This window comes from Amblyraja radiata, chromosome 12, assembly GCF_010909765.2.
Source record: "Amblyraja radiata isolate CabotCenter1 chromosome 12, sAmbRad1.1.pri, whole genome shotgun sequence".
Classification (NCBI taxonomy): domain Eukaryota; kingdom Metazoa; phylum Chordata; class Chondrichthyes; order Rajiformes; family Rajidae; genus Amblyraja; species Amblyraja radiata.
Genome location: NC_045967.1, coordinates 8806447 through 8830609, shown reverse-complemented (window position 1 = coordinate 8830609; position 24163 = coordinate 8806447). Strand labels below are relative to the sequence as shown.

General features: G+C 45.2%; 1 protein-coding gene across 1 annotated transcript in view; it reads left to right on the top strand.

The window, feature by feature from the left end:
* The window catches only part of LOC116978903 (transmembrane protein FAM155B-like), a 500680-nt gene that overhangs the window by 434090 nt on the left and 42427 nt on the right, over nucleotides 1-24163 (top strand). Inside the window, exon 3 of the mRNA XM_033030184.1 lies at nucleotides 14523-14694. Within this exon, the coding sequence (XP_032886075.1) occupies nucleotides 14523-14694 (172 nt within the window). The remainder of the gene's footprint in view (nucleotides 1-14522; nucleotides 14695-24163) is intronic.

The following is a 24163-nucleotide window of genomic DNA, read 5'->3' as shown; positions in this document are numbered from 1 at the left end:
CTGTTTAATCTTGGTGACAACCAAGAATAGTTTGGCGACTACTGGAGAGACGGTTGACGGCACGAAAGGGCGGCACCCGGGGCAGGCTGGGTTAGCACCCCAGTCTGTGTCTTTCGTGAGAAAGACACCCAACAAACCTACGGAAAGGCCTAATGAACCACCGTGGCCTAAAAATCCATGAGGCGAGAATGAAATGCTCGGAGAACGAGAAAGAGGTGCAGCGCACAGGCCTTGAACCTGGTGAGACGCAGGAGGAGCCTGGCCAGGACTCACCCCCACAGAGCCCAGTCCCTCCACGCACACGAGTCTCCCAACCCCTGCAGAGTAGTTATTAAGAGGGCTTATCCGTGGGCGGTTGCTGCTGGGATGCAAGTCGGGGCCTGATCAACCCCGGCTGGGTCGCCTGGGCGAGGGTGTCTGATGTTGTGAGACCCGAAACACCCGATGACCCCAGGTCACATCACTGAGGATGCGTCCCAGCGCATCTAGAAGTTGTATCTTTCACACAACCAGGTGATAAATTATGAAGGCAGATCTTTATTCTCTGTTGTCAAGATGTGTGCAGAGCTTCTCATTTAAATGACACAAGGGTCAGACTATTATTAATGAGCTATCCATCATGCAATTTTTCTCTTGCATTGGCGGCACAACATGGAGTGCCCAGGGACAACGGAGCAGAGGAGCTTAGAGAAAGAGGCAGCATGAGAGGCACAAGGAATGAAAGGCTTCCATATAAAGGATTTATTTACAAAACTATAATTGATTCCCCATCTGGATAACGGATAGCTGAAATTTAGGTTAGTAGATTTAAGGTGTTTCAATCAGTAATACTATTGACACCAATTGTGCACTCCTGGTACATATTGCCAAGTGCTCTCTCCCTCTATTTTTGAACTGAGTTTAAGATTGCAATCTTGAATCTGCCTCGGGCGGGTATAAACTCACGGCAGCATTCTGCTGCAGTTTGCTTTGCCTGTCCATTTTAAGCTACTGCACCAGACTGATAAATGATTCCACTTCTACAACTCCGAAATTCCAAAGATTCAAGATCCACCAAGAGAACAAAATCCCTCATCATCTCCATCTTAAATAGGCAATCCCTTATTCTGAATTCAACCTGGTTAGTCCGACAGGGGGAAACTTCTTCTCAGCAACTGCCCTGAAAATTATCCTCAGATCTCACACGCGTCAATAAGATCACCTCTCATTCTTCTAAACTCCAAAACGTTTTGGACCATATTTCTCAACCTTTCTTCACATATCAAAATCTTCAGCCAGGAATCAACCAGGGAGTGCTTCGCGATACTTCCAATGCAAGTGCATGTCCTAAATGTAGAGCCCACACACAGCTGGATGTAGTACTGCAGATGTGGTCGCACAAAAGGCACTCTGTACAGCACGAGGACCCAGCTGAAACTTGAACTCAGGAACAGATGAAAAACTATACTCTATACTTTATAACCTACGAACCTATCTCCATTGATGTATCACAGGTAACCCATTCCACCTCCCTTGTTTTTCTGTTGTGTTTTTTTTTTGCTTTCTTTTTTATTTGTAACTTTCTACCCTCTCTTTTTCTCGCTTTCTATAAAAAATAAAAATACTAGAAGCAGAAGTAATTGATAATGGAAAATTTTAATAATGTATGACTGATGTATATGAAAAGTTTTTTTTTTCTACTATAATATGTAACTACATAGTATAATATGTCTACTTCTAATAAATAAATAAAAAAAACAAAAAAAAAACAAAAGGCACTCTGTAAACTTGCCTCATTTTAAACTCCACATCGCTGCAATAAAGGTTAATAAAGGGGTGGTGTCCGTTATTGCCGATCATCCGCTATAACCAAGTGCGGAGGGTAAAATGTAACCCAAGGCCGGGAGGGAACAACACGGTTTTGGGAGCGGGGGGGGGGGGGGGGGGGGGGGGAGTTGTGATGTTATTTATATTAAACTAAGTCGAGTATTTACTTAGAAACATTGCCATTTTATGTTCCCATTACGAATTGTCCACTCTCTGCCTATGAGGGACCAACCTTCACTTCAGCTTCCCTCTTACTCTTTCTATAAGTGTGAAATTTCTTATCACCTGATTTTATATTATTTTAAAATTTACTCTCATACTCCAGCTTGTAGCCATCCTTTGCTGGTTTATAAAAATAAAAATTCTCAGTCCTCTGGTACCGATGCTCTTTACATTTTTTTTCAATTTAATACCATCCATAACCTCCTGAGTTATCCACAGATGGTGTATTCTCGCTCAGGATTGCTTTCTCTGCGAACTCTCTCTGCGGAGATTTATGGAGCAACTACTTATACACCTGCCACTGCTGATGTATTGACTTACCTTTAACTCTACAATCTACAATTAGTCAACCCTGTTGTAATTGCTTTTATTTAGCTCAGCACAACTTTCAGACCCCAGCTTCTCACCTTCAACCTGAATTTGAAATTCTACCTTGTTATCATCAGTCTTTCTTAAGGGATCTTTTACAATGAGTTCATTAATTACCTCTGTCTCATCACATATACTTTTCCTTTGTCTACTTGGTTATTTCTTGCCTCAGCAGAGCTTGGAGATGAGTGTCTGGCCATCTGGTGTCTGGCATGTAAGCGGTATGTTCTGCTCAAAGTTTCTACCTTAGTATAGTTAGAGCCTCAAAACTAGGCGTGTTGGGCCGGGAGAGTTCTGTGACATTTGTTTCCTTATGCCCCTGTCCCACTTAGGAAACCTGAACGGAAACCTCTGGAGACTTTGCGCCCCACTCAAGGTTTCCGTGCGGTTCCCAGAGGTTCCCGGTGGTTTTTGGCAGTCTCCCTACCTGATTCCACTACCTGCAACCTCCGGCAACCACCTGCAACCTCCGGGAACCGCACGGAAACCTTGGGTGGGGCGCAGAGTCTCCAGAGGTTTCCGTTCAGGTTTCCTAAGTGGGACAGGGGCTTTACCCTTTCAGTGAATTTTGCCGAGATAGCACTGGCGGTATTTTTCCAGTGTCTTGATGTAAGACAGTAGGCAGTGCTGCCATCTCTGGAGTATCCATCTTAATCCTGTCCTCAGATGTCTTCGCAGTGTCCCTGCGATGATGTGAGGTCTTTTCTGCCCACGTTTCCTCCCAAATCCCAAAGATGACCTAGTTGGTGGATGAACGGCTAACTATAAATCATTGGGATTGCTTTAAGAGGCACCATAAACTTGATGGTCGGAATAGCAAACTTCTGTGTCAGGAACAAAGATGAGAATTTCTATTAATCTCCATAATATGTGGCCAGTTTATGAAGTGTAGATTGAAATAGCGTGTAGGAGGGCAGAAATTAACGCTACCAGTAGATCGTGCAATTTATGCAGATCTGATGTTTTGATCATTTTTTCTTTTCACTTTAGTTCAGTTTAGAGATCCAGCGTGGAAACAGGCCCTTCGACCCACCGACTCCACACCGACCAGCGATCCCCGCACATTGACACACTATGCTACACACATATACTAGGGACAATTTACATTTATACCAAGCCTAAAAACCTGTACATCTTTGGAGTGTGCAAGGAAACCGAAGATCTCCGAGAAAACCCATGCGGTCACGGGGAGAACGTACAAACTCCGTACAGACAGCACCCGTAGTCGGTTTCGAAACCGGGTCTCTGTCATCTCAAATCTCTGTCAACCAAAGCCAGTGTTGGCTCATTGAAGGTAGTGGTGACATTAATACTTCCCAAGGACTCTCGGAGCCTCTCCATAGAGTCTACACATCCTACCCATATACAAGAGTCAAGAGTGTAGAATTTTTGTCACATGCACTGGCACAGTGCAGCAGCTCTTCATGGCAATTACGCTCAGCAATAACAATTATCAGTTATTCTCAGTAAAATAGACCACATTAGTGCAAAAACCAGTGTACACAGAGTTCAGTTCAGTTTAGATTATTGTCACATGTAACGAGGTACAGTGAAAAGCTTTTTTTTTGCGTGCTAACCAGTCAGCAGAAATGTCCAGTCCGCTAACTGGTTAGCACGCAACAAAAGCTTTTCATTGTACATTGGCACACATGACAATAAACTAAACTAAACTTAAAAATACTTAAGACTAAACATGATTACAATCAAGCTGTCCACAGTGTACAGATACAAGATAAAGGGAATAACGTTTAGTGCAAGATAAAATCCAGTAAAGTCCAATTAATGATAGTCTGAAGGTCAGAATGAGGTTGATGGTAAGTCAGGGCTGCTCTCTAGTTGGTGGTAGGATCATTCAGTTGCCTGATAACAGGTGAGATGAAAATGTCCCTGAATCTGACAAATGTGTTTTCACACTTCTTTACCTCTTACCTGATGGGAGATGGAAGACTTATCCTTGATGATGCTGCTGGCCTTGCCGAGGCAGCGTGAGGTGTAGATGGAGTCAATGCTCTATACAAAGGGAGGTTGGTGGTGTGATGGTCTGGGGTGTCATGCAAAGCCCATAGTAGTTTAGTTCTGAGGCAGGATTGAAGTTAGGGTTGTGCAGGTAGTTTAAAACCCTAATGGTTGATAGGAATAAGCTTTTCTTCGGCTTGGAAGTAACAGTTCTCAGGCTCCTGTATCTATCTCCAAATAGCAGCAGCGATGAATTAACTTGGGCAGCATATGGTATTAGCTGCCTTCTTGTTGCAGTGTTGCCTGGAGATCCTTCAGTGGTCAGGAGATCAGTCCCCGTGATGGACTGGACAACGCCAACCACTCTCTGCTGAATCCTTGTTCTTAAGTTTTCGAATTTTCAAACCAGGCCACTGCATGGGCTCCGATCCACCATAAACTTGGTGAAGCTCAACAGCGTATTCGAAAAAAAGATGTCTAAAACTGGTTTACTAATCGTTTCATTGATGTTCATGGAGTTCATGATGCATAAATTGGGTTAAAATGTGACTGCACTTCAGAAAGGAGGGTGGATGTCAGATGTGTAGCACTTTAGGATTGGGATGGTGAGGGGCGTCAGATGAATGCAGGTTGAATGGTGGAGTGGAGTTGATGGGCCTAGTGACCTAATTTTGCACCTATCACTTATGAATTTATGAACTTATAACTGCTTATATTCTATACATATGTCATCAGATATGATTTTCATTCATTCAACACCTTAATCTTACCTTTCACCTTGAAACAAAGTAGCTCCCATCGTACAAAAAATGGTCCATTCCAAATTTTCCAGTCTCTGGAACACAAACTGGCAGAGTGTTGATCCATGAATAATGGAACTACTGCAGGAACCATTAACACATTCATTATCCATGTATCTTTCATGTATTTCCCATTATGTTAATTATATCTGTGAGTTGGCCCCAGAATGAACTATCCTGTTTTTTTAAATATCATTTGGGTATCCATATGCTTTTGGTTTTAACTTATGCAGGAAAAAACATCCCCTATTGTCCACTAGTGTGTAGTTTCTTTTTACAGCTGGAAGGATCTTACAAAAGGCTCCTCACCAAATATCAGTGGTCATTCGAAGGGATCATGCTGAATGTACATATCAGAATGGGTTGCAAACATTTCTAAACACCTGTTTTCGCTTCTTCATCCTGGGGTATTGTCGTAGAATTGACGATTTAAATCCATTTTGAAATAAGGCTGTAATGTAACAAAAAGTGGAAGAAAGAGAAGGGGTCTGAATACTTTCCGATTGCACTGTATATCAAATGTAAATACAATCAAGTAAAACAAGTACAATAGATAAGGTGCAGGGAAGATGCAGAGTGCAGAATATAGTTCTCAGCTTTGTAACATTGTAGAACATCAGCCCCACAGACAAAGCCCAATGTCCACAATGGGGTAGAGGTGAGGCAGTACCTTAGCCTATGGAAGGACCATTCAGAAACTTGATAACAGAGGGGAAGAAGCTCTTTCTGAGTCTGACTGTGCGCTTTTTCAAGCTTCTGTATCTTCTGTCGGATGGGAGCAAGGCAAAAAAGAAATGACCAGGGTGAGGAGGCAGCGTGAAAGTGTAGATGGAGTCAATGGTGGGAGGTCTGTTCAGTGTGATGGACTGGACTACCTTCACAACTTTCTGCAATTTCTTGCAGTCTTGGGCAAAGCTGCTCCCAACCCAAGTTGTGATACAACCCGGCAGTATGCTTTCCGTAGTGTGTCTGTAGAAGTTTCTAAGAGTCATTGGAGACATGTTGAATTTCCTCAGTCCCCTCAGGTAGTAGAGGCATTGGTGTGCCTTCTTGACCATCACATGCCTTCTTGACCATGACGTGTCTTCTTGACCGTCACATCAATGTGGTTGGTCGACGACTGATCATAGGTTATATTGCAGATGCTGGAATCGGAAACAAAATCAGAAATGATGGAATTCAGCCAGTCAAGCAACATCTGTGAAAACAGAAATCAGTCTACCTTTCGGGGCAATGAAACAAAATTCCTTTCTGAGCCTATTCTCATTTCTCTTTTTGTTAATAATTATATTGTCATATTGACCTGGTCATGGCTTTAAGGAGCTGGTAAATTTTTGTCATTCCAAAAGACACATCGCAGATAGAGATCCATTACTTCGAGCTTCATCTGCTAATCCATTAAATGGGTCTAAATATGTCCAACATTTCAGATGGATGCAGATCAATGACACCATGTGGCGGAGATATAAGGAACTTGTGATCAACCTATATCCCTCATCTTGAGCAAGACACAATGTGCTGGAGTAACTCAGCGGGTCAGGCAGCATCTGTGGAAAGAATGGACATGCGACATTTCAGGTCATGACCCATCATCTTATTGGTAACAGCTCCAACGTTTAGCAGTTTGAAGAAGGATTCTGACCCAAAATGTTGTCCATCAATTCCCTTCACAGAAGCTGACTGACCCATTGAAGTACTCTCGCACTCTGTGTTTAGCATAATGTGTGCATTTGCTTAATTTCAAGAGAGAGTTGGATTTAGCTCTATGTCTAAGGGAATCAAGGGATATGGGGAAAAAGCTGGAACAGGATACTGATTTTGGATGATCAGCCATGACCATATTGAATGGTGGTGCTGGCTCGAAGGGCCGTATGGCCTACTCCTGCACCTATTTTATGTTTCTATGTTTCTATGTAAATTTCTAGCAGTAAAATAAATGTAAAATGATTCTATTTGCTGTAAAATGTTTAAGACGGAAAACTTCTGAAAACTACAATGTAATCCAAATCCACTATTGCCCTACAGTGCAGAAGGTCGTGCATTATCTTGGTAATTGAAAAGGTTATCAATTTGATGTGCAGATTTCAAAGCTTCAAGCAGGCTCAATAGTGGGCTGGATGTCTATAAGCAAGGCTGCTGGTTGTGTTCACCATTGTATGTTTGCTGTTGGTTTTAGATGTTTCTTGGGAGTTTTGCAGTTAACTTTCTGCACCAGACTTATGAATCATTGATCCATAGACACGAGTTCAAATCCCACCATTGGATCTGAGGATTTGAATTCAAGTAATTAAGTAAATCTGGAAATCAATGGAAACCCCGCACCTCAGTAATGGTTAGCATACAACCTCTGAATTCTCATGAAAAAAAAACAACCTGGTTCACTAATGTCCCTCAGGAAAGAAAATCCGCCATTCTTACTTCCTCTGCCTGTAAGTGAAACTCAACTGCTTGCACAGCTCAGGGTCAATAAATGTATGAAGCATCCATACCATGTGAACCATGGGGTAGCACAGTAGCTGCTGCTTCACAGCCCTAGGGATCTGGGTTCGATCCTGACCTCGGATGCTATCGGCCCGGAGTTTGTACGATCTCTCTGAGAACGCATGTTATCTCAAGTTTCCCGCCACACCCCGAAGACGTGGGTTTGTAGGTAAATTGGCAATGATAAATAGCCCCCAGCCTGTAGGGCATGGAAGAGAAAGTAGGATAACATAGAACCCGTGGGCACAGGTGTTCGATGGTCAGTGTGGATTCAGTGGGCCGAAGGGCCTGTTTCCATACTGTATCTTTCAATCAATTCAATCAATCAAAGAGATAGGATGACAGTGTACAAGATCATACTTTCTGTATCTTTCAAACTAATTAAACTAACAGATACATTTCTAAAAAGAGAAGAAAAACATTTTTTTATAACATTTCCATCTGTATGTGATAGATGGACACTTGCACAGCACCATAATTTGTAACCTCACGCTCCTCCTTCATGCCCTTCACTCTATTAAAGTCAATGGATCAACCCTGGTCTAATGAGGAATGCCGAATGGCATGCGAGAAGTAGTAATGAATGTTGGTAATGATGAGATTCCGGCATGGGGAAGCTACCACACTGCCCAACACAACAATAAACAGCACAAAGAGCTGTCGGTCGACCACACAGCCAATAAATCTAATCAAATCTCTGTAGTTCCACCACTCTTGGAATGTGTACATTCGGTACACGTTGCACAAGGTAAAACTGAGTATAGAAGTTGGGAGGTCATGTTGCAGTTGCATAAGACGTTGGTGAGGTGACATTTAGAGTATTGTGTTCTGTTTTAGGCACCATGTTTAAGGAAAGATATTGTCAAGCTGGAAAGGGTACAGAGAAGAATTACGAGGATGTTGCCAGGACTAGTGGGACTGGTTGTGACGGAGAGGTTGTGTAGGCTGGGACTCTATTCCTTGGAGCGCTGGGAGATGAGAGATGATCTTATGAAATCATGAGAGGAATAGATCGGGTAGATGCACAGTCTCTTGCCCAGAGTAGGTGAATCGAGGACCAGAGGACATAGGTTTAAGGTGAAGGGGAAAAGATTTATTAGGGATCTGAGGGGTGATTTTTTTCACACAAAGAGTGGTGGTTGTATGGAACAAGCTGCCAGAGAAGGTATTTGAGACAAAAGACAAAGGACACTTATTGTCACGTACACCAATTGGTACAGTGAAATTTGAGTTGCTATTTGCAGCACATCAATGAAAATAAAACACAACATTAAAGAATTTAACATTGAACATAAAAACATCCCCCCACAATGGTTCCCACTGTGAGGGAAGGCAACAAAGTCCAGTCCTCTTCCTCTTGTTCACCAATGATCGGGCCTATTGAGGCCTCCGCACTCGGGAGAACACTCTCAGCGGCTGGGACTATCCCAACATTTAAGAAACAGTTATACAGGTACATGGATAGGACAGTTTTGGGGGGATATGGACCAAACGCAGGCAGGTGGGACTAGTGTAGCAGGGGCATGTTGGCCGGTGTGGAAAAGCTGCATTGAAGGGCCTGTTTCCACACTGTATCGCTCTATGACTGTATGACTCTAACTGTGTACATTGATCAGCAACAATGTTTCACTGTTCACCATATATTCACAGTTTACAGTGAAGGTAAACTGCTCACAGTTTAGCTGAACAGTGGCTGTCAACTGAACACCTCACAGGAGGGGAGGCTCCAAGGATATCCCATCATCTTTGAGAACCTGTAGGGAAATCTGAAGGCGTTTGTAAGCATCTTCAGGAGGGGAGTTTGGTGGATGATTCACCTCAGCCTCCCCCAACATTGCATAAGCCGGTTCTCGTCCAGTCCACTTCCCTCCGCACCATAACTAGAAACACTTGGCAGTACGAGAATCAGCAACGGCTGTGAGAGCTGGCAACCTCCCAGCTCTCCTGTTGAAGTCTGCTCTCCTCAAACATCCACATCACCAGCCAAGTGATTTCACTTCACTTATACAATTGGCATCTATCCAGTGACATAGGAAATTGTCCCAGTTTATATTGTCCATAAAGAGGAGGGCAATTCTAAACCGTCTAATTACCAGCCGTCAGTCCACTCTCAATCATCAGCAACGTGATGGATGATGCCGTCAACAACATGATCAAACCTGCACGAGCTGCAGCACTTAGAGCAGTGTAGCATCCGGTGCTCTATGTGGCCTCATCTACATCGCTGAGACCAAGTGTAGACTAGGCCACCATTTCACCCAACACTTGCACTCTGTCCACCAAAGCCTACTGGAGCTGCCAGTTGCATTTTAACTCCCCATTCCCACACCGACATTGCAGAGCCTGGCCTCCTCCAATACCGGAGTGAGGCCACACGCAAACTGGAAGAACATCAGCCCCTCATATTCCACTTTAGACCTACAACCCAACAGTATGAGCATTGAGTTCTCAATCTCAATTACCACCCCAAATTCCCCCGACCCTTTTACAGCCTAATCCTCTCTTTTCCAACATTTTCCCAATTCTGAATCAGTTTGAAGAGTCCTGACCCAAAACTTAGCCTGAAACATTTCCCTCCACAGATGTTGCCTGTAATTTGATTTTTGTACAGGAGTAGGCCCTTCAGCCCACCTTGTATGCACCAACTACAATGCAAAATCTAACTAATCCCAACTCCATGGTCCATATATCTCTAATACCACCCTGTTCACGTGTCTGGTTAAATGTCTCTAAAAGTTAGCTATTCTGTGCTTCCACCACTGGCAATGTAGCATTATCAAGCACATATCACTCTCCCTATAACAAAAACTTGCCTTACTAATCTCCTTTAATTTTTCCGCTTCTCACCTTAAATCTATGCCCACTAATACTTTAATTTCCACCCTAGGGGGAAAAAGATGCTGTCCATGTCCCCAATCTATGCCTCTCACAATTCTTCATATTTCTTTCAGCTCTCCCCTCAGTCTCTGACATTCCAGGTCAGGGGACAAAATAGATCAAGAAAAGGGCTCACCATCACTCTCAAGCGTAATTATGCCTGTCAAGTAAATACCGTCAGAAATATGGTTTACAGAATTAGATCATAAGAACAAAAGAAATTGAAGCAGGAGGGGGCCATTGGCCCTATGTGCTTGCTCCACCAGCCAACAAGAACATGCCTGATCTTCTATCTAAGTTATACTTTCCATGTTCAATTGTCTACAAAGTCACAAAGATCTATCAATCTCTTTCTTGAACATACCGAGTGGCTAAGCCTCCTCGACACCTCAAGGCAGAAACTTCCAAAGATTCATCACCATCATTCATCTCTGTCCTAAGGTGGGCCCCTAATTGTAGATGGCGATCGCTGGTCTGAAACATCCCAGCCAGTGGAATCGTCTGCTCCAACCTGTCCATCCCCATAAATGTTTTGTATGTTTCAATTAGATCATCTTCCATTCTTTTGAAGGCAAGAAAGTATGCAGTCTTGATTACCTCCACTTCAATGACAAAGCTGCCATTGCAAGAATCAATGTGCAGGAAGGAACTGCACATGCTGGTTTACACCGAAGATAGGCGCAAAATGCTGGATAGTCTACACTTGGTCTCAGCAATGTAGATGAGGCCACACTAAGCGGGACAGACAGCATCTCTGGATAGAAGGAATGGGTGATATTTTGGGTCGAGACCCTCCTTCAGGATCTCATTCCTTCTATTCCTTCTATCCAGAGATGCTGCCTGTCCCACTGAGTTACTCCAGTATTTTGTGTCCATTGCAAGAATCAATCTGGAGTATCTGTATTGTCTTGCCTCTATCCTGCGATAGGACACCAAACCTGCACCAAATCTGGATCGAGTCTCTCCAGGGCTCTGTACAATTGAAACCCTACTCATGTATTGAAATACTCTTGCAGGAATGGCCCACACATCATTCCTCTTCCTAATATCTTGCTATATTTGTTTGTTGTCTGTTAGCAATTCATGTACAACCAAGTACCCCTTATCACAACATTTCTACAGAATCTTCATTAAAAAAACACTATATTTCTATTTCTTTCTACCAAAGTGGAATAACTCACATTGTAGTCATATAATACTTCATGTGCCACGTCTTTGCCTGTTGCTTAACCGTTGCCCACGTCCCCTTGCAGCCTCTACATTCTCCCGACACCACACAGTATAATCAGCAGACGTGTATTGAATTACCCATCCGTCTTATTGACGTGGATTGTGAACAGCTTGGTCCCGACACCTATCCCTATTGCACCCCATTAATCACAGCTGCCACTCAAGCCAAACACTTGTGCTCTCTGTTCAATGTACATTGCCCAGTCCACAGACCAGGGCAGTATTTTAATCAGAACAGAGACACAAAGAACTGCAGAAGCTTGAATCTTGCGCTAAACACAAAGTGCTGGAGGAACACAGCGGGCCAGGCAGCATCTGTGGAGGGAATGGACAGGCAAAGTTTTGGGGCAGGACCTATCCTCGGACTCTTAGAGTTCGGTTATATTAACCACAATACCATGCATTCTTATATTTGCCCCTGTCCCACTTAGGAAACCGGAACGGAAACCTCTGGAGACTTTGCGCCCCACCCAAGGTTTCCGTGCGGTTCCCGGAGGTTGCAGGTGGTTGCCGGAGGTTGCAGGTAGTGGAAGCAGGTAGGGAGACTGACAAAAACCTCCGGGAACCGCACGGAAACCTTGGGTGGGGCGCAAAGTCTCCAGTGGTTTCCTTTCAGGTTTCCTAAGTGGGACAGGGGCATTTTACTTTCACGAATGATCTCGTTTGGCACATTTCACAGGTGTCGACTGGTCTTCCCATAACTATTCCGCTAGTCACAACTTCAAAGACAGATTCGTTGAATATAACTGCCGATTCAGAAATCCCTGTCGACTCTCCCAGATCTAATTTTCTCAGTACGCCGTTAAGCTCTCCATAATAACACATTCTAATATTTTCCATCCAACCAGCTAAGTTATCCTTCATTTCCATTTTGTCTCTCGCTCACACAGAGTGTTGCAGTTACTGTTTTATAATTTGCACGTATTGTTTTCATACCCCCCCCCCCCCCCCACTCAAGTGTTGCAACAATTCTAGGGTTCACTCTTGTGCTTCTGCTCTGGAAATGGTTCATGTCTCACGCAAACCAGCAAAGACAAATGAAGGATTTTAAAAAGAGAATTTTCTTAATTGGAACAAAAATAAGCCTTTCCCACATCACTGAGACACCAAGTTTCATGTTTGTGATCTAGCTTTTCCACTCAAATTGTACTTTACTGAAAATGATTATCTGAAACACTTGGACAGTTAATTTAGCAGTGTGGAAACAGGCCCTTCAGCCCACTGAGTCCACGCCAACAAGCTATCCCCACACATTAACATTATCCCACACATGCTAGGGACAATTTATAATGTTACCAAAGCCAATAAGCGAGTTCGGTATTCCGACTGCACCAGTCCAGGTCATAGGTCACTGGCGATAAACATTCTCGGTAGCTGTGTGGCTGCGTGTGTGCAGGTCTGCGTTTCGTCCGTGGTTGGGTCGGGCCCGGGTCTCCGGGGCAGCGGGCGTTGTTGAGTTGCTGCTAGGCCGGCCCCGTCCCCTCCTGGGTGTCCCGTCCCTGCCCGGGTGCGGCTGGAGGTGTCCGGGGTTGTCCAGGGCTGGCGAGGCACTGGCCCGGGGTGGCACCGGACTTGCAGCCCCCCCAAGGCTAGCTCCGGCTCGGCTCTGCCTGTCCCGCCGGGTTGACCAGCAGCACTGGACTGGCGGGGCGCTGTCCCGGCGCGGTGGCGGCCCTGGACATGCAGCCCCCCCAAAGGGGGGGGGGGGGGGGAGCTGGCTCCGGCTCGGCTCTGCTCCTGCGCCTCTCGCCTTGTCCAGTGACTGTCGGTTGCCCTCCTCAGTTCCGGCGGGGGGCCGAGCGCCGGTCGTCGGCGGGGATGCACACGGGGTGCTGCGGTGGCTCGGCGGGTCAGGCAACATCTCTGGAGAAGGGTCTCGACCCGAAACGTTACCCATTCCCTTTCTCCGGGGATGTTGCCTGTCCCGCTGAGTTGCTGCAGCGTTTTGTGTGTATCCCCGTTGATGGCTGGTGCTCGGCTTTCGCTGGCGCCGGGGGGTTGGCCGGCGGCCGCTGGGTGGAGCGAGCGGTGCGGCTGCCGAGAATGTCTCTCCCCCTGTCACCCACTCGCATCTGCCCCACCTCTCTCTCACTGTTACACCCCGCTCTCCCGCTACCTGGCATCCCTGTTGCCTCAGATTAAATATATTTTTACACATAAATTATGAATAAAGATAAGAATTTATACACAGTTTATACTGCCAGCGCTTCATTTGCTTTTTCTTTATCGCGAATGACGTTAGACAAATCCCATGATTCCTTGCGTTTTTAGGAACACTGAACTCGCTTATTAACCTACAAACCTGTACGTCATTGGATTATGTGAGGAAAGCTGGAGAAAACCCACGTGGTCACAAAGAGAGCCTACAAACTCCATACAGACAGCACCCATGGTCAGGATGGAACCCAGTCTTTGGTGCTGTCAGGCAGCAACACTACCACTGCGACACCATGCCCCACTGGTTTAGTTTTAGAATTCATTGAGATGCAAGATGAGACCCTTTGAGGTCATGAATTGAGTTTGTGGGGTTAGCACACTTTAGTATTCATGGGTGTAATGCCATGTCTTGGACAATAAGAGAAAAATAAAGGGCATGTGACCTTACATTTGACTGTGTGATAGTTTTATGGTTTAAATGTGCTATACAATATTAATACTTTAAAAGAAGTGCTTCAGGCCATCCAGAGGCCACAAAATTGATAAACATTTACTAAATGTGTTTTTGTTTTCTTTTCTAACCTCAAACCCCCAACCCAAATCTCCCCTCCCTTGTTTTTTTAGGTAGTCTACAAAGCATGGCTGTGTTCGGAGTATTTCAAAGCCTCACAGCTCCTGTGTCCCCACAGGATTCCTTGTAAGCAATACTGCCTGGATGTCCAGGCCCGATGTCCATTTATTCTACCAGACAACGAAGATCTAATCTATGGCGGGTTGCCAAGCTTCATCTGCACAGGTACAGATCCTACTCAGCTGTCTATGATAAAGATGATAGTGCTCTAACTCAATGCTGGTAACATTTGCAAATATATCTTCCAAGTGCTTCATCCACAATGTCTAATGTCCCTCTCTATGTCAATATTGGACTGAGAATCACAGCAGGCCCTTTACCATTGAATCTGATCTCCTACTGCAGGTTAAGACTATATTCCTTGGAGCCCAGGAGGCTGAGGTGTTATCTTATAGAGGTGTACAAGATCGTGAAGGGAAAAGATGGGGTGAAAGAGTTAGGTAATTAAGTGCCCAAGGACATGGGTTTAAGGTGAGAGCGGAGAGATTCACTAGGAACCTGGGGGACAACTTTTTCCAACAGAGGGTGGTGAATATATGGAATGAGCTGCCAGAGGCGGTGGTTGAGGCAGGTACAATCACAACATTTAAAAGACATTTAGACAGGTACAAGGATAGGATTAGAGGGATATGGGTCAAACATAGGAAGGTGGGACTAGCTTGAATGGGGCATTTTGGTCAAGTTGGGTGAAAGGGCCTGTTTCTGTGCTGTATGACTATGACTATGACTTTATGTCTCTAAATGAATACCAAATTAAATACAAAGTACTTCAGATGCTGGGAATCTAAAGTTAAAAATGCTGGAATGAATTAGACAGCAAGGTCATGTTGGTGGACAGAAACAGTTCACATCAAGTGATGCTCTTCACAAATGCACAAAAACTATTTAACTCAATGTTTAAACCTCCTATTAGTCCCATTAGAAATGTGGGACTAGTGGCGGCGCGGCTCTGGCTGCAGCGGCTCTCCGGCAGTCCTGTTTGTTTTGTGTTTTTTGGGTTGTTTATTTTCGTTTGGTTAGTCTAGTTTTGGTTTTTAGTTTCTGTTTGGAGGGGGGGGGGGGTTGAAACGGGGCTTGCTGTCTCTCCCTGCGGGGGAATGCGACTTTTATGTCGTATTCCCCTTCTCTGCCTCCGTCTGCGCTGAGCCTAATGGCGGAGCGGCGACCTCGAGGCTCAGGAGGCAGAGCCCGCCAGGACTCGCACTGAGCTCGCTCCGTGAGGAACGGTCCCGGCTCGGGGCTGGAAACAAGGCTCCGTTAGTGGCTGTTACGCTACCGTGTGACGCAGGCCCGAGGAAGGAACGTGCTCCCGTCGGAGTGGCAGAGCTCGGGGAGGTACGCGTTCCAGCCCGAGGGAGAGCGGCGCCGTCTATCCCACCCGGAGTATTCGTCCCCTCTGTCCCTTTGATATGTTTCCCTTGCGGCGGTTCCTCGGGGAGCCGACTTTATTCCTGTCCCCGGTCCTTGCGAAGGGGACCCTTGAGGGTCTTCTCGCCCCGGTGGGGCGCCTGCCCAGGGAGAGCGGCCCCAGTCGGTCGGCCCAGCCCGAGCTGAGACGTAACGGCACTCACGTGAGGCGATCCGGCTCGGGGCTGGAACGATGCTCCGGTGGCTTGCACGGTGGTCTGGCGGCGGTGACCTGAGTCCGGGGTTCGGCCGCGGGCCAGCGGCTGCGTCAGCAGGACTGGTGAGCGGCAGCTTCGACCACCCCGGGCCGCGGTGTTTGAGCCGCGGGACAGTCGTAACATCGCCCGGGGGGTATCGCCTCAGCGCAGAAGGAGAAGAGGAGGGAAGAGACTGGAGACCTAAGACTTTTGCCTCCATCACAGTGAGGAGATGTTGGGTGGACTCACTGTGGTGGATGTTAATATGTGTTTATTGTTGTTTTTTATTGTATTGTATTGTATGTATGACTGCTTCAATTTCGTTCAGACTTCGGTCTGAATGACAATAAAAGGCTATCTAATCTATCTATCTATCTAATTAGGAATACCGACTATTCCCAACTCCACGATATCACTCAGCTTTTTTTAGAGATGCAGCGCTGAAACAGGCCTTTTGGCCCACCGAATCCACACCGACCAATAATCCCCGCACACTAATGCTATCCTACACACACTCGGGGCAATTTACATTTATACCAAGCCAATTAACCTACAAACCTGTATTTGGAGTGTGGGAGGAAGTCGAAGATCTTAGAGAAAACCGACGCAGGTCACAGGGAGAACGTACAAGCTCTGTACAGACAGCAACCATAGTCAGGAACTAACCCAGGACTCTGACGCTGTAAGGCAGTAGTTCCACAGCTACGCCACCGTGCCGGCCCGCATTTAAAAAAATCCAAATGTTAAATATCTGAAATAAAAACAGAAAATGTTGGAAACACCCTTTTCTACAGAAAATGTGGAAACAGGCAATGCTAAAATCACTCAGCAAGTCCGGCAATACACAGTGATGTGTAAAAAGTGGAATAATAAATGTATCAGGTCGCAGACTCTTTGTAGAATGTTCTTATTGAAGATTCTTGGACTTGAAACGATACGTTTTTCTCTCCACAGATGCTACCTGACCTGCTGAGTGTTTTTCACCCAGCTCTACCTTTCCCCTCAGCTTCTCTGCTCTGAACTCTTCGTCCACATCTTTGTTACCTCATATTATGATTTGCTAAATGGCACAGCGACTTTTCACATGGTGTTATATTTAACTCAATCCCAAGACCTCCTACTTGTCCCAAAATGGAATAGTGACTATTTCCACCTTTGCAATATGGCAGAGTGGCACAGCGGTAGAGTTGCTGCCTTACATACACGGGTTTGATCCTGACTACTGGCCCTGTCTGTACGGAGTTTGTACTGTCTCCCTATGACTGCCTGGATTTTCCCCAGGTGCTCCGGTTTCATCCCACACTCCAGAGACATACAGACATTGGCTTCGGTAAACATTGTAAAATTGTCCCTAGAGTATAGGATAGTGTTAGTGTGATTGGTGGTCGGCGCGGACTCAGTGGGCTGAAGGACCTGTTTCTGCACTACATCTCTAAAGTAAAGAGAAGTCTAAAGGCTCAATCTCGTCTATGTAACCAGGGAGTTATTCAAGGTTCTGCAATCTCAAGAGTCCCGTTCATCACCTCCAATCATTGAAACAGAAGTGTAATTTTACTTCGGAGTCACGTGAGTGACTACGTGAAGAACCCCGCTAGGACGCATGCGTGACATATATCGCTACACCAATTGCAACGAGTCACAGCAGGGGGAAGGACGTTCCCCTTTAGCGGCAGAATTTAAAAGCCGGGAACAGCAGGTAAGGAGACTCTGCGTTTTCCCACTTACCTTGCAGGTGGAATGAAGAACAGATCCACGAGACAGAAGGCTGCGGGGGAGAACCGCGGAGTTGCGGACAGCCAGCAGCAACAGCAGCAGCCGACGGCACGCCAATCTCCCGAAATGGGAACAGCTGTGCCAGACTTCGCTCCCGCACCGGCAAAGCCGGGCGGGAAAGCAAAGCAAAAAACGGACCGAATGCCAGACTCCGATGAGTCTGACTTTGAGCAGCCGCGAGCGGCCAGTGCCCGTGAGCACCAGGGCCAGTTGGAGCGGCTGCAGGATGACGAGCAGCCGCGAGCGGCCAGTGCCCGTGAGCATTGGAGCCGGTTGGAGCGGCTGCAGGATGGGGAGCAGCCGCGAGCGGCCAGTGCCCGTGAGCATTGGAGCCGGTTGGAGCGGCTGCAGGATCAGGAGCAGCCGCGAGTGGCCTATGCCCGAGAGCATAAGAGCCAGTTGGAGCGTCTGCTGGAGGAAATACTCCAAAGTGGCAGGCTCCGGGAGATGGAGGCTAGCCACAGTGGGCAATTAGTAAGCCCCACAGCAGTACCCCTTGTGGGGCTGCACAGTGTCTCTCCCTTATCAGAGGAGAGCACGGAGGATCCATTCTGGGCTGACCCTGAAGAGGGCAGTGCACATACCCCCAGTATGCCTGGGGTGACAGAAAACATGCTGGACATGGTGTCCCAGTTTATCCAACCAGACCAAACTGGCCAAGACCTGGAGCCGAAAATAGCGGCAAGCATTGACTATATGTCATTTAACCAACTGCAGGCACAGGCACTATCAGACACCATGGCACGACATTTACCTCCAGGGAACTGCAAGTCGCTAAATGTTCCCAGTGTAAACCAGTGCATCTGGAAACATGTGGGGATATCAATTAGAACCAGGGACTTGAAAATTCAGAAAGTCCTAAAAGTCCTAACGGCAGGAATTACAGCTTTTGCCCGCATATTGAAGGAGCAAAACATGACCCAAGACCACCAAGATGCACTGGCTTTACTCTGCAACTCACAATATGAGTTGAACAACATCAGGAAAAGTGCTATCCAACCAGCTTTAGACCCCAAATTTGCCGGCCTATGTAAACCTGGAACCTCCAAACCGCCAATACTACTATTTGGAGGGGATTTACCAAAACAAGTCAAAGAACTTGATGAAGAGGCAAAAACACTGGGGCTCATAAAACCAGCAACCAAAAGCTACTACGGCCAAAACTATCACCCCTACGGACCCCCCAGTCGGCCAATACAAACCGGAGCTTGCATAAAAACCAGGAACACCCAACATCGGTCTTTTTTAGGCCATGGCCCAGACCGACCGTCCTGGAAAATGCGCAAACCTTCAATACGAACCCAACAACAGACCCAGACAACGGCGCCTCAACATCCACGGAGGATGCCGAAGAAATAACACACCTACCACTGGTAACCATGGAGGTAGGTGGGTCTGGTTCCTTAAGAATTAAAGGGAGCATGAAAGTTGGTGGGAGATTACGATATTATTTGGATGCATGGAATAAGATAACTACTGACACTTACATTCTAAGCAGTATCCAGGGTCATACCATAGAATTTATACAAAAACATAACCCTCCAGTACAGCATGTACCAAACCGAATGTTCGTGCTCACAGGTATAGAAAAATCTAAAGCACATGCTGAACTACAGCGGCTATATAAAAAAGGAGTAATTGAACTCACCCAACACGAATCACAGGAATTCGTGTCCAATATCTTTATAAAAAACAAGAAAGATGGTGGTTGCCGCATCATCATCGATTTGACTACTTTAAATACCTTTGTACAATATATTCATTTCAAGATGGAAACCTTTGTTACTGCTAAGCAATTGATTTCCGAAGGCTACTACATGGCAAGCATCGATCTAAAAGATGCTTTCTATACAGTACCCATAAGAGGTGACCACAGATGTTATTTAAAATTCAACTGGATGGGTCAGGCATGGCAATACAGGGCACTACCTAATGGGCTGACATCAGCCCCCAGGTTATTCACAAAAATTTTAAAACCAGCCCTAGCGTTACTGCGAAAACAAAAACACTTGGTAATGGCATATCTAGATGACATATTTATTGTTGGCAAAACTTTGGAATTGACTGAACAAGCATTAACAGCCACAAAACAATTGTTTGTAGAACTGGGGTTTATCATCCATCCAGTTAAGTCTAAATTAACGCCTTCAACAAAAATGGATTATCTGGGGTTCACCATTAACTCAGTTCTCATGTCAGTGACTTTGCCGAAAGAAAAGGTAACAGCCTTAAAAGAGGCTTGCCGCAAAATCATTGACATCACCAAACCATCCATTCTAGCTGGTAGCTAGAATAATTGGGAAAATAGTGGCTGCATTTCCAGCCACACAATTTGGACCTTTACACTATCGAAATTTACAGAGAGCAAAAATAAGAGCACTCAAAATTAATGGTGGCCATTTTAACAGACCAATGAACCTACCAACGGAGGCCATAATGGAACTAAAATGGTGGGAACACAACATCAAGTATTGTTCCAATCCACTAATTATCAGCAACCCGTCTATGGTACTACAAACTGATGCCAGTGCACTTGGTTGGGGAGCTACCAATTCCATCTCCAGCTGTGGAGGGAGATGGAATGCACAGGAGGCATCATTATTAAAAACACTGGGCATAAACTACCTGGAAATGTTAAGTGCATTCCATGGCCTTAAGTCATATTGTTCTGGGTTAAATCACCAGCATGTTAGACTACAAATTGACAACACCACCGTGGTAGCATATATCAACCATATGGGTGGAAATAAATCGACATCATGTGGCAATCTGGCCAACACAATTTGGCAATGGTGTATCCAGTGAAATATTTGGATATCAGCTACCTACTTACCAGGTAAACTAAATTTAGTGGCAGACACCAGGTCACGCAAATTCAATGAAAACACGGAATGGATGTTGGATAAAAATGTATTTGCTGAAATTACAGCACGGTATGGAACACCAGATATCGATCTTTTCGCATCCAGGCTCAATCACCAGTTATCAAATTATGTTTCATGGGAACCAGACCCTGGGGCAGCAGCAACAGATGCATTTTCGCTGCATTGGGGGAAATTGTTTATTTATGCATTCCCTCCTTTCTGCCTCATCAGTCGGGTATTAAGGAAAATACAACAAGACTCTGCGTCTGGTATTTTGATAGTACCCGTTTGGCCTACTCAACCATGGTTCCCGGTGATACTAGACATGGTATTAGAACCATGTATCACCATCCATCATAGACCAAGTTTACTGGTCCATCCGGTAACACAGGAAAGTCACCCCTGTCATAAACACACAAACCTATTAATTTGTAGAATTTGAAAGCGCCACTACAACACCTGGGACTGACGGACCGAACAATGGATATGATTGCATCGGCCCACAGACAGTCCACCAAAAAACAGTACTTGGTGCACATCAAGAAATGGGGGAAGTACTGTCACGACAACAACCTTAACCACAGATCAAACAACATTCCGTCTGTTCTGGAATTTCTGGCAAGCCTCCACTATGATGAGGGCCTCAGCTATAGTGCCATCAACTGCGCCAGAAGTGCTCTGTCAAACTACCTGTGGCAAGGAACAGAGTGGCATTCTGTAGGGACACACCCCCTGGTAACCAAACTCATGAGGGGCATTTTCAATACTAATCCCCCAAGAACCAGGTACACCCAAATTTGGGATGTGAGCATTGTATTGACCATGTTGAGGAACTGGTCTCCACCTACAGCTCTGTCCCTACAGACACTAACGATGAAAACGGTCATGCTGATGGCTTTGGTCACGGCACAAAGGGTCCAGTCACTACAAAAACTAAGGCTGGACAACTTGACTATTTCATCTGGGAATTTGACTTTTCATATCCATGAATTAATTAAACAGAACAGACAGGGATCAGCAGGGCAAAAAATAGAGTTCCGGGCCTACCCGACGGATGATCGTCTCTGCATAGTAACTCACTTACTATTATATATGGAACATACAAGAATCATCAGAGGCAAAGAAATGGCACTGTTAATCAGCCACAAACAGCCACACAAAAAAGTGACAGTCCAGTGACAGTTCATCTCAAGATGGCTAAAACAGGTCCTAAAAAAGGCGGGAGTAGATACTAACATTTTTAAATCTCACTCCACCAGGGCTGCAGCTACATCAGCAGCAATACAGTTGGATGTTCCTATGGACCAAATCCTCAAGTCAACGGAAAGAACGTTCCAACGATTTTATAATAAACCAGTTATTGAACCTGGAACATTTGCAGAAACACTTTTAAGTTCTGTAATATGATTTTACCCCATAAATAGGGGCTATGATTTGGTGTTAATAAAATTTTGTTATTTTAATATCATATTGATATCTAATGATGTTAACACTATTCTCCCCATAATCAAGGCAGATGTGATGCATGGACTCGTTTCCACGGCATGAAATCACAGAGCTTTAAAATCTTCACGTAGTCACTCACGTGACTCCGAAGTAAAATAGTAAGATTAAACGAGAGCTTACCAGTTTGAAGTTTGATCTTTATTTTATGAGGAGTAACGTTGAGGGAATACGTGCCCTCCGCTCCCACCCTTGATCATATACTCAACTGGTATCTCTTCTCTAATCTTACTATGTTTAGTCATTACAGTTATCTGTGATTTCACACCGCTGCTTTGAAGAATGACACGCATGCGTCCTAGCGGGGTTCTTCACGTATTCCCTCAACGTTACTCCTCATAAAATAAAGATCAAACTTCAAACTGGTAAGTTCTCGTTTAATCTTACTATTTTATCATTCTGATTGGTTTCTGAATGTGGGCATGGGTCACATCCATGTCTATCACTGCAACAACCATCCTGGATGTCAATGCTTGTCCAGTTTTGGATCCTTGAGCAAATGTAATTCCTCCTCCAAAGCCGGCCTCTTCTTTGGCAGCCAAACACCTAAGCTCTGGAATTCCTATCTCTAATTTCCACTCCTGCACTATTCCTTTAAAATGTCTTCAAAATCTACCTCTGCAGTTAATATTTCGGTTACCTGCCCTAATATCTCTTTGTCATTGTAACTGCATTTGTTTAATGTTACCTTGGGATATACACTAAATGCTGGAGTAACACTGCGCCTCTGTAGTGAAGGAATGGGTGACGTTTCAGGTCGAGACCCTTCTGCAGACCTTGGGATATTTTTGCACTGTTAAAGATGATATCTAAATTAAAATGATTGTCGTTGTCAACTAATATTTCTAGCCTCTTCTGCCTTAATCCAAACAGAAGCAATGCACATCGAAGATCAGTGAGTTCAATTTCAATTTCTCTGCTTCCCCAGTTGAAATAAGTGCGTTTCTGGGAATTAAATGCAGCTTTCCTGGTCTGTGTGGTTCAATTTCTTTTCATGTCCTGCCTTTTATGGTCCTTTTAAGTACAATTAGAGAAAGGCTGTCAAGCATTTTACAAGTCAATCAGGATGAATGTCATTTTTAAATGGGTTCATCCTTGTAATGTAGGTTTTAATTGCACAAACACTCCAACCTGTCAGTGCAGATGTGCAGGAGTGAACCACTGGAGCAGCTGGCCTTGCAGTTGGCCTCAGGACCTGTGCAGTGTACGCACTGTGTGGTCAGGCAATGATGCACATGTGCAGGAGCAGTCTCATTCAAATCACCCGTCCTCTGGCTGCAGCGGGTCCACATGTAAAGGGTCACTTTAGCTTCTGCACAATCATTAGTTTGCCACAGATGGGGAGATGAACGATTTGGCATGTCACAGGAACCGAACAGGTTTAAGTTTATGGTTATTATTGTCGCATGTACCGACATACAGTGAAGACTTTGTTTTCATGTTATCCAATCAAATCAGATAATACAATCCATAAATACAATTAAGCCAAAGTCAAATACAATAGGTAGAGCAAAGAGGACAATAGAGAATAGTTAGAGTATAGTTCTCAGCATTACATAGAACATAGTATGATGCAGCACAGGACAGGCCCTTCGGCCCCCAATGTTTGTGCTGGACAAGATGCCTAACTGAACTGATCTCTTCTGCCTGCACGTGATCCATATCATGCTTTCTCATGTGCCTATCCAAAAGCCTCTTCAATCCACTCTCGTATCTGCCTCCACCACCACACCTGGGTGCCCACCATTTACTGTGCAAAAACTTGCCTTGCACGTCTCCATTGAACTTTCTCCTTCTCACCTTATAGCTATGCCCTCTAATGTTGGGCATTTCCACCCTGGGAAAAAGGTTCTGACTGTCTACCGTATCTATGTCTCTCTGAATGTTATA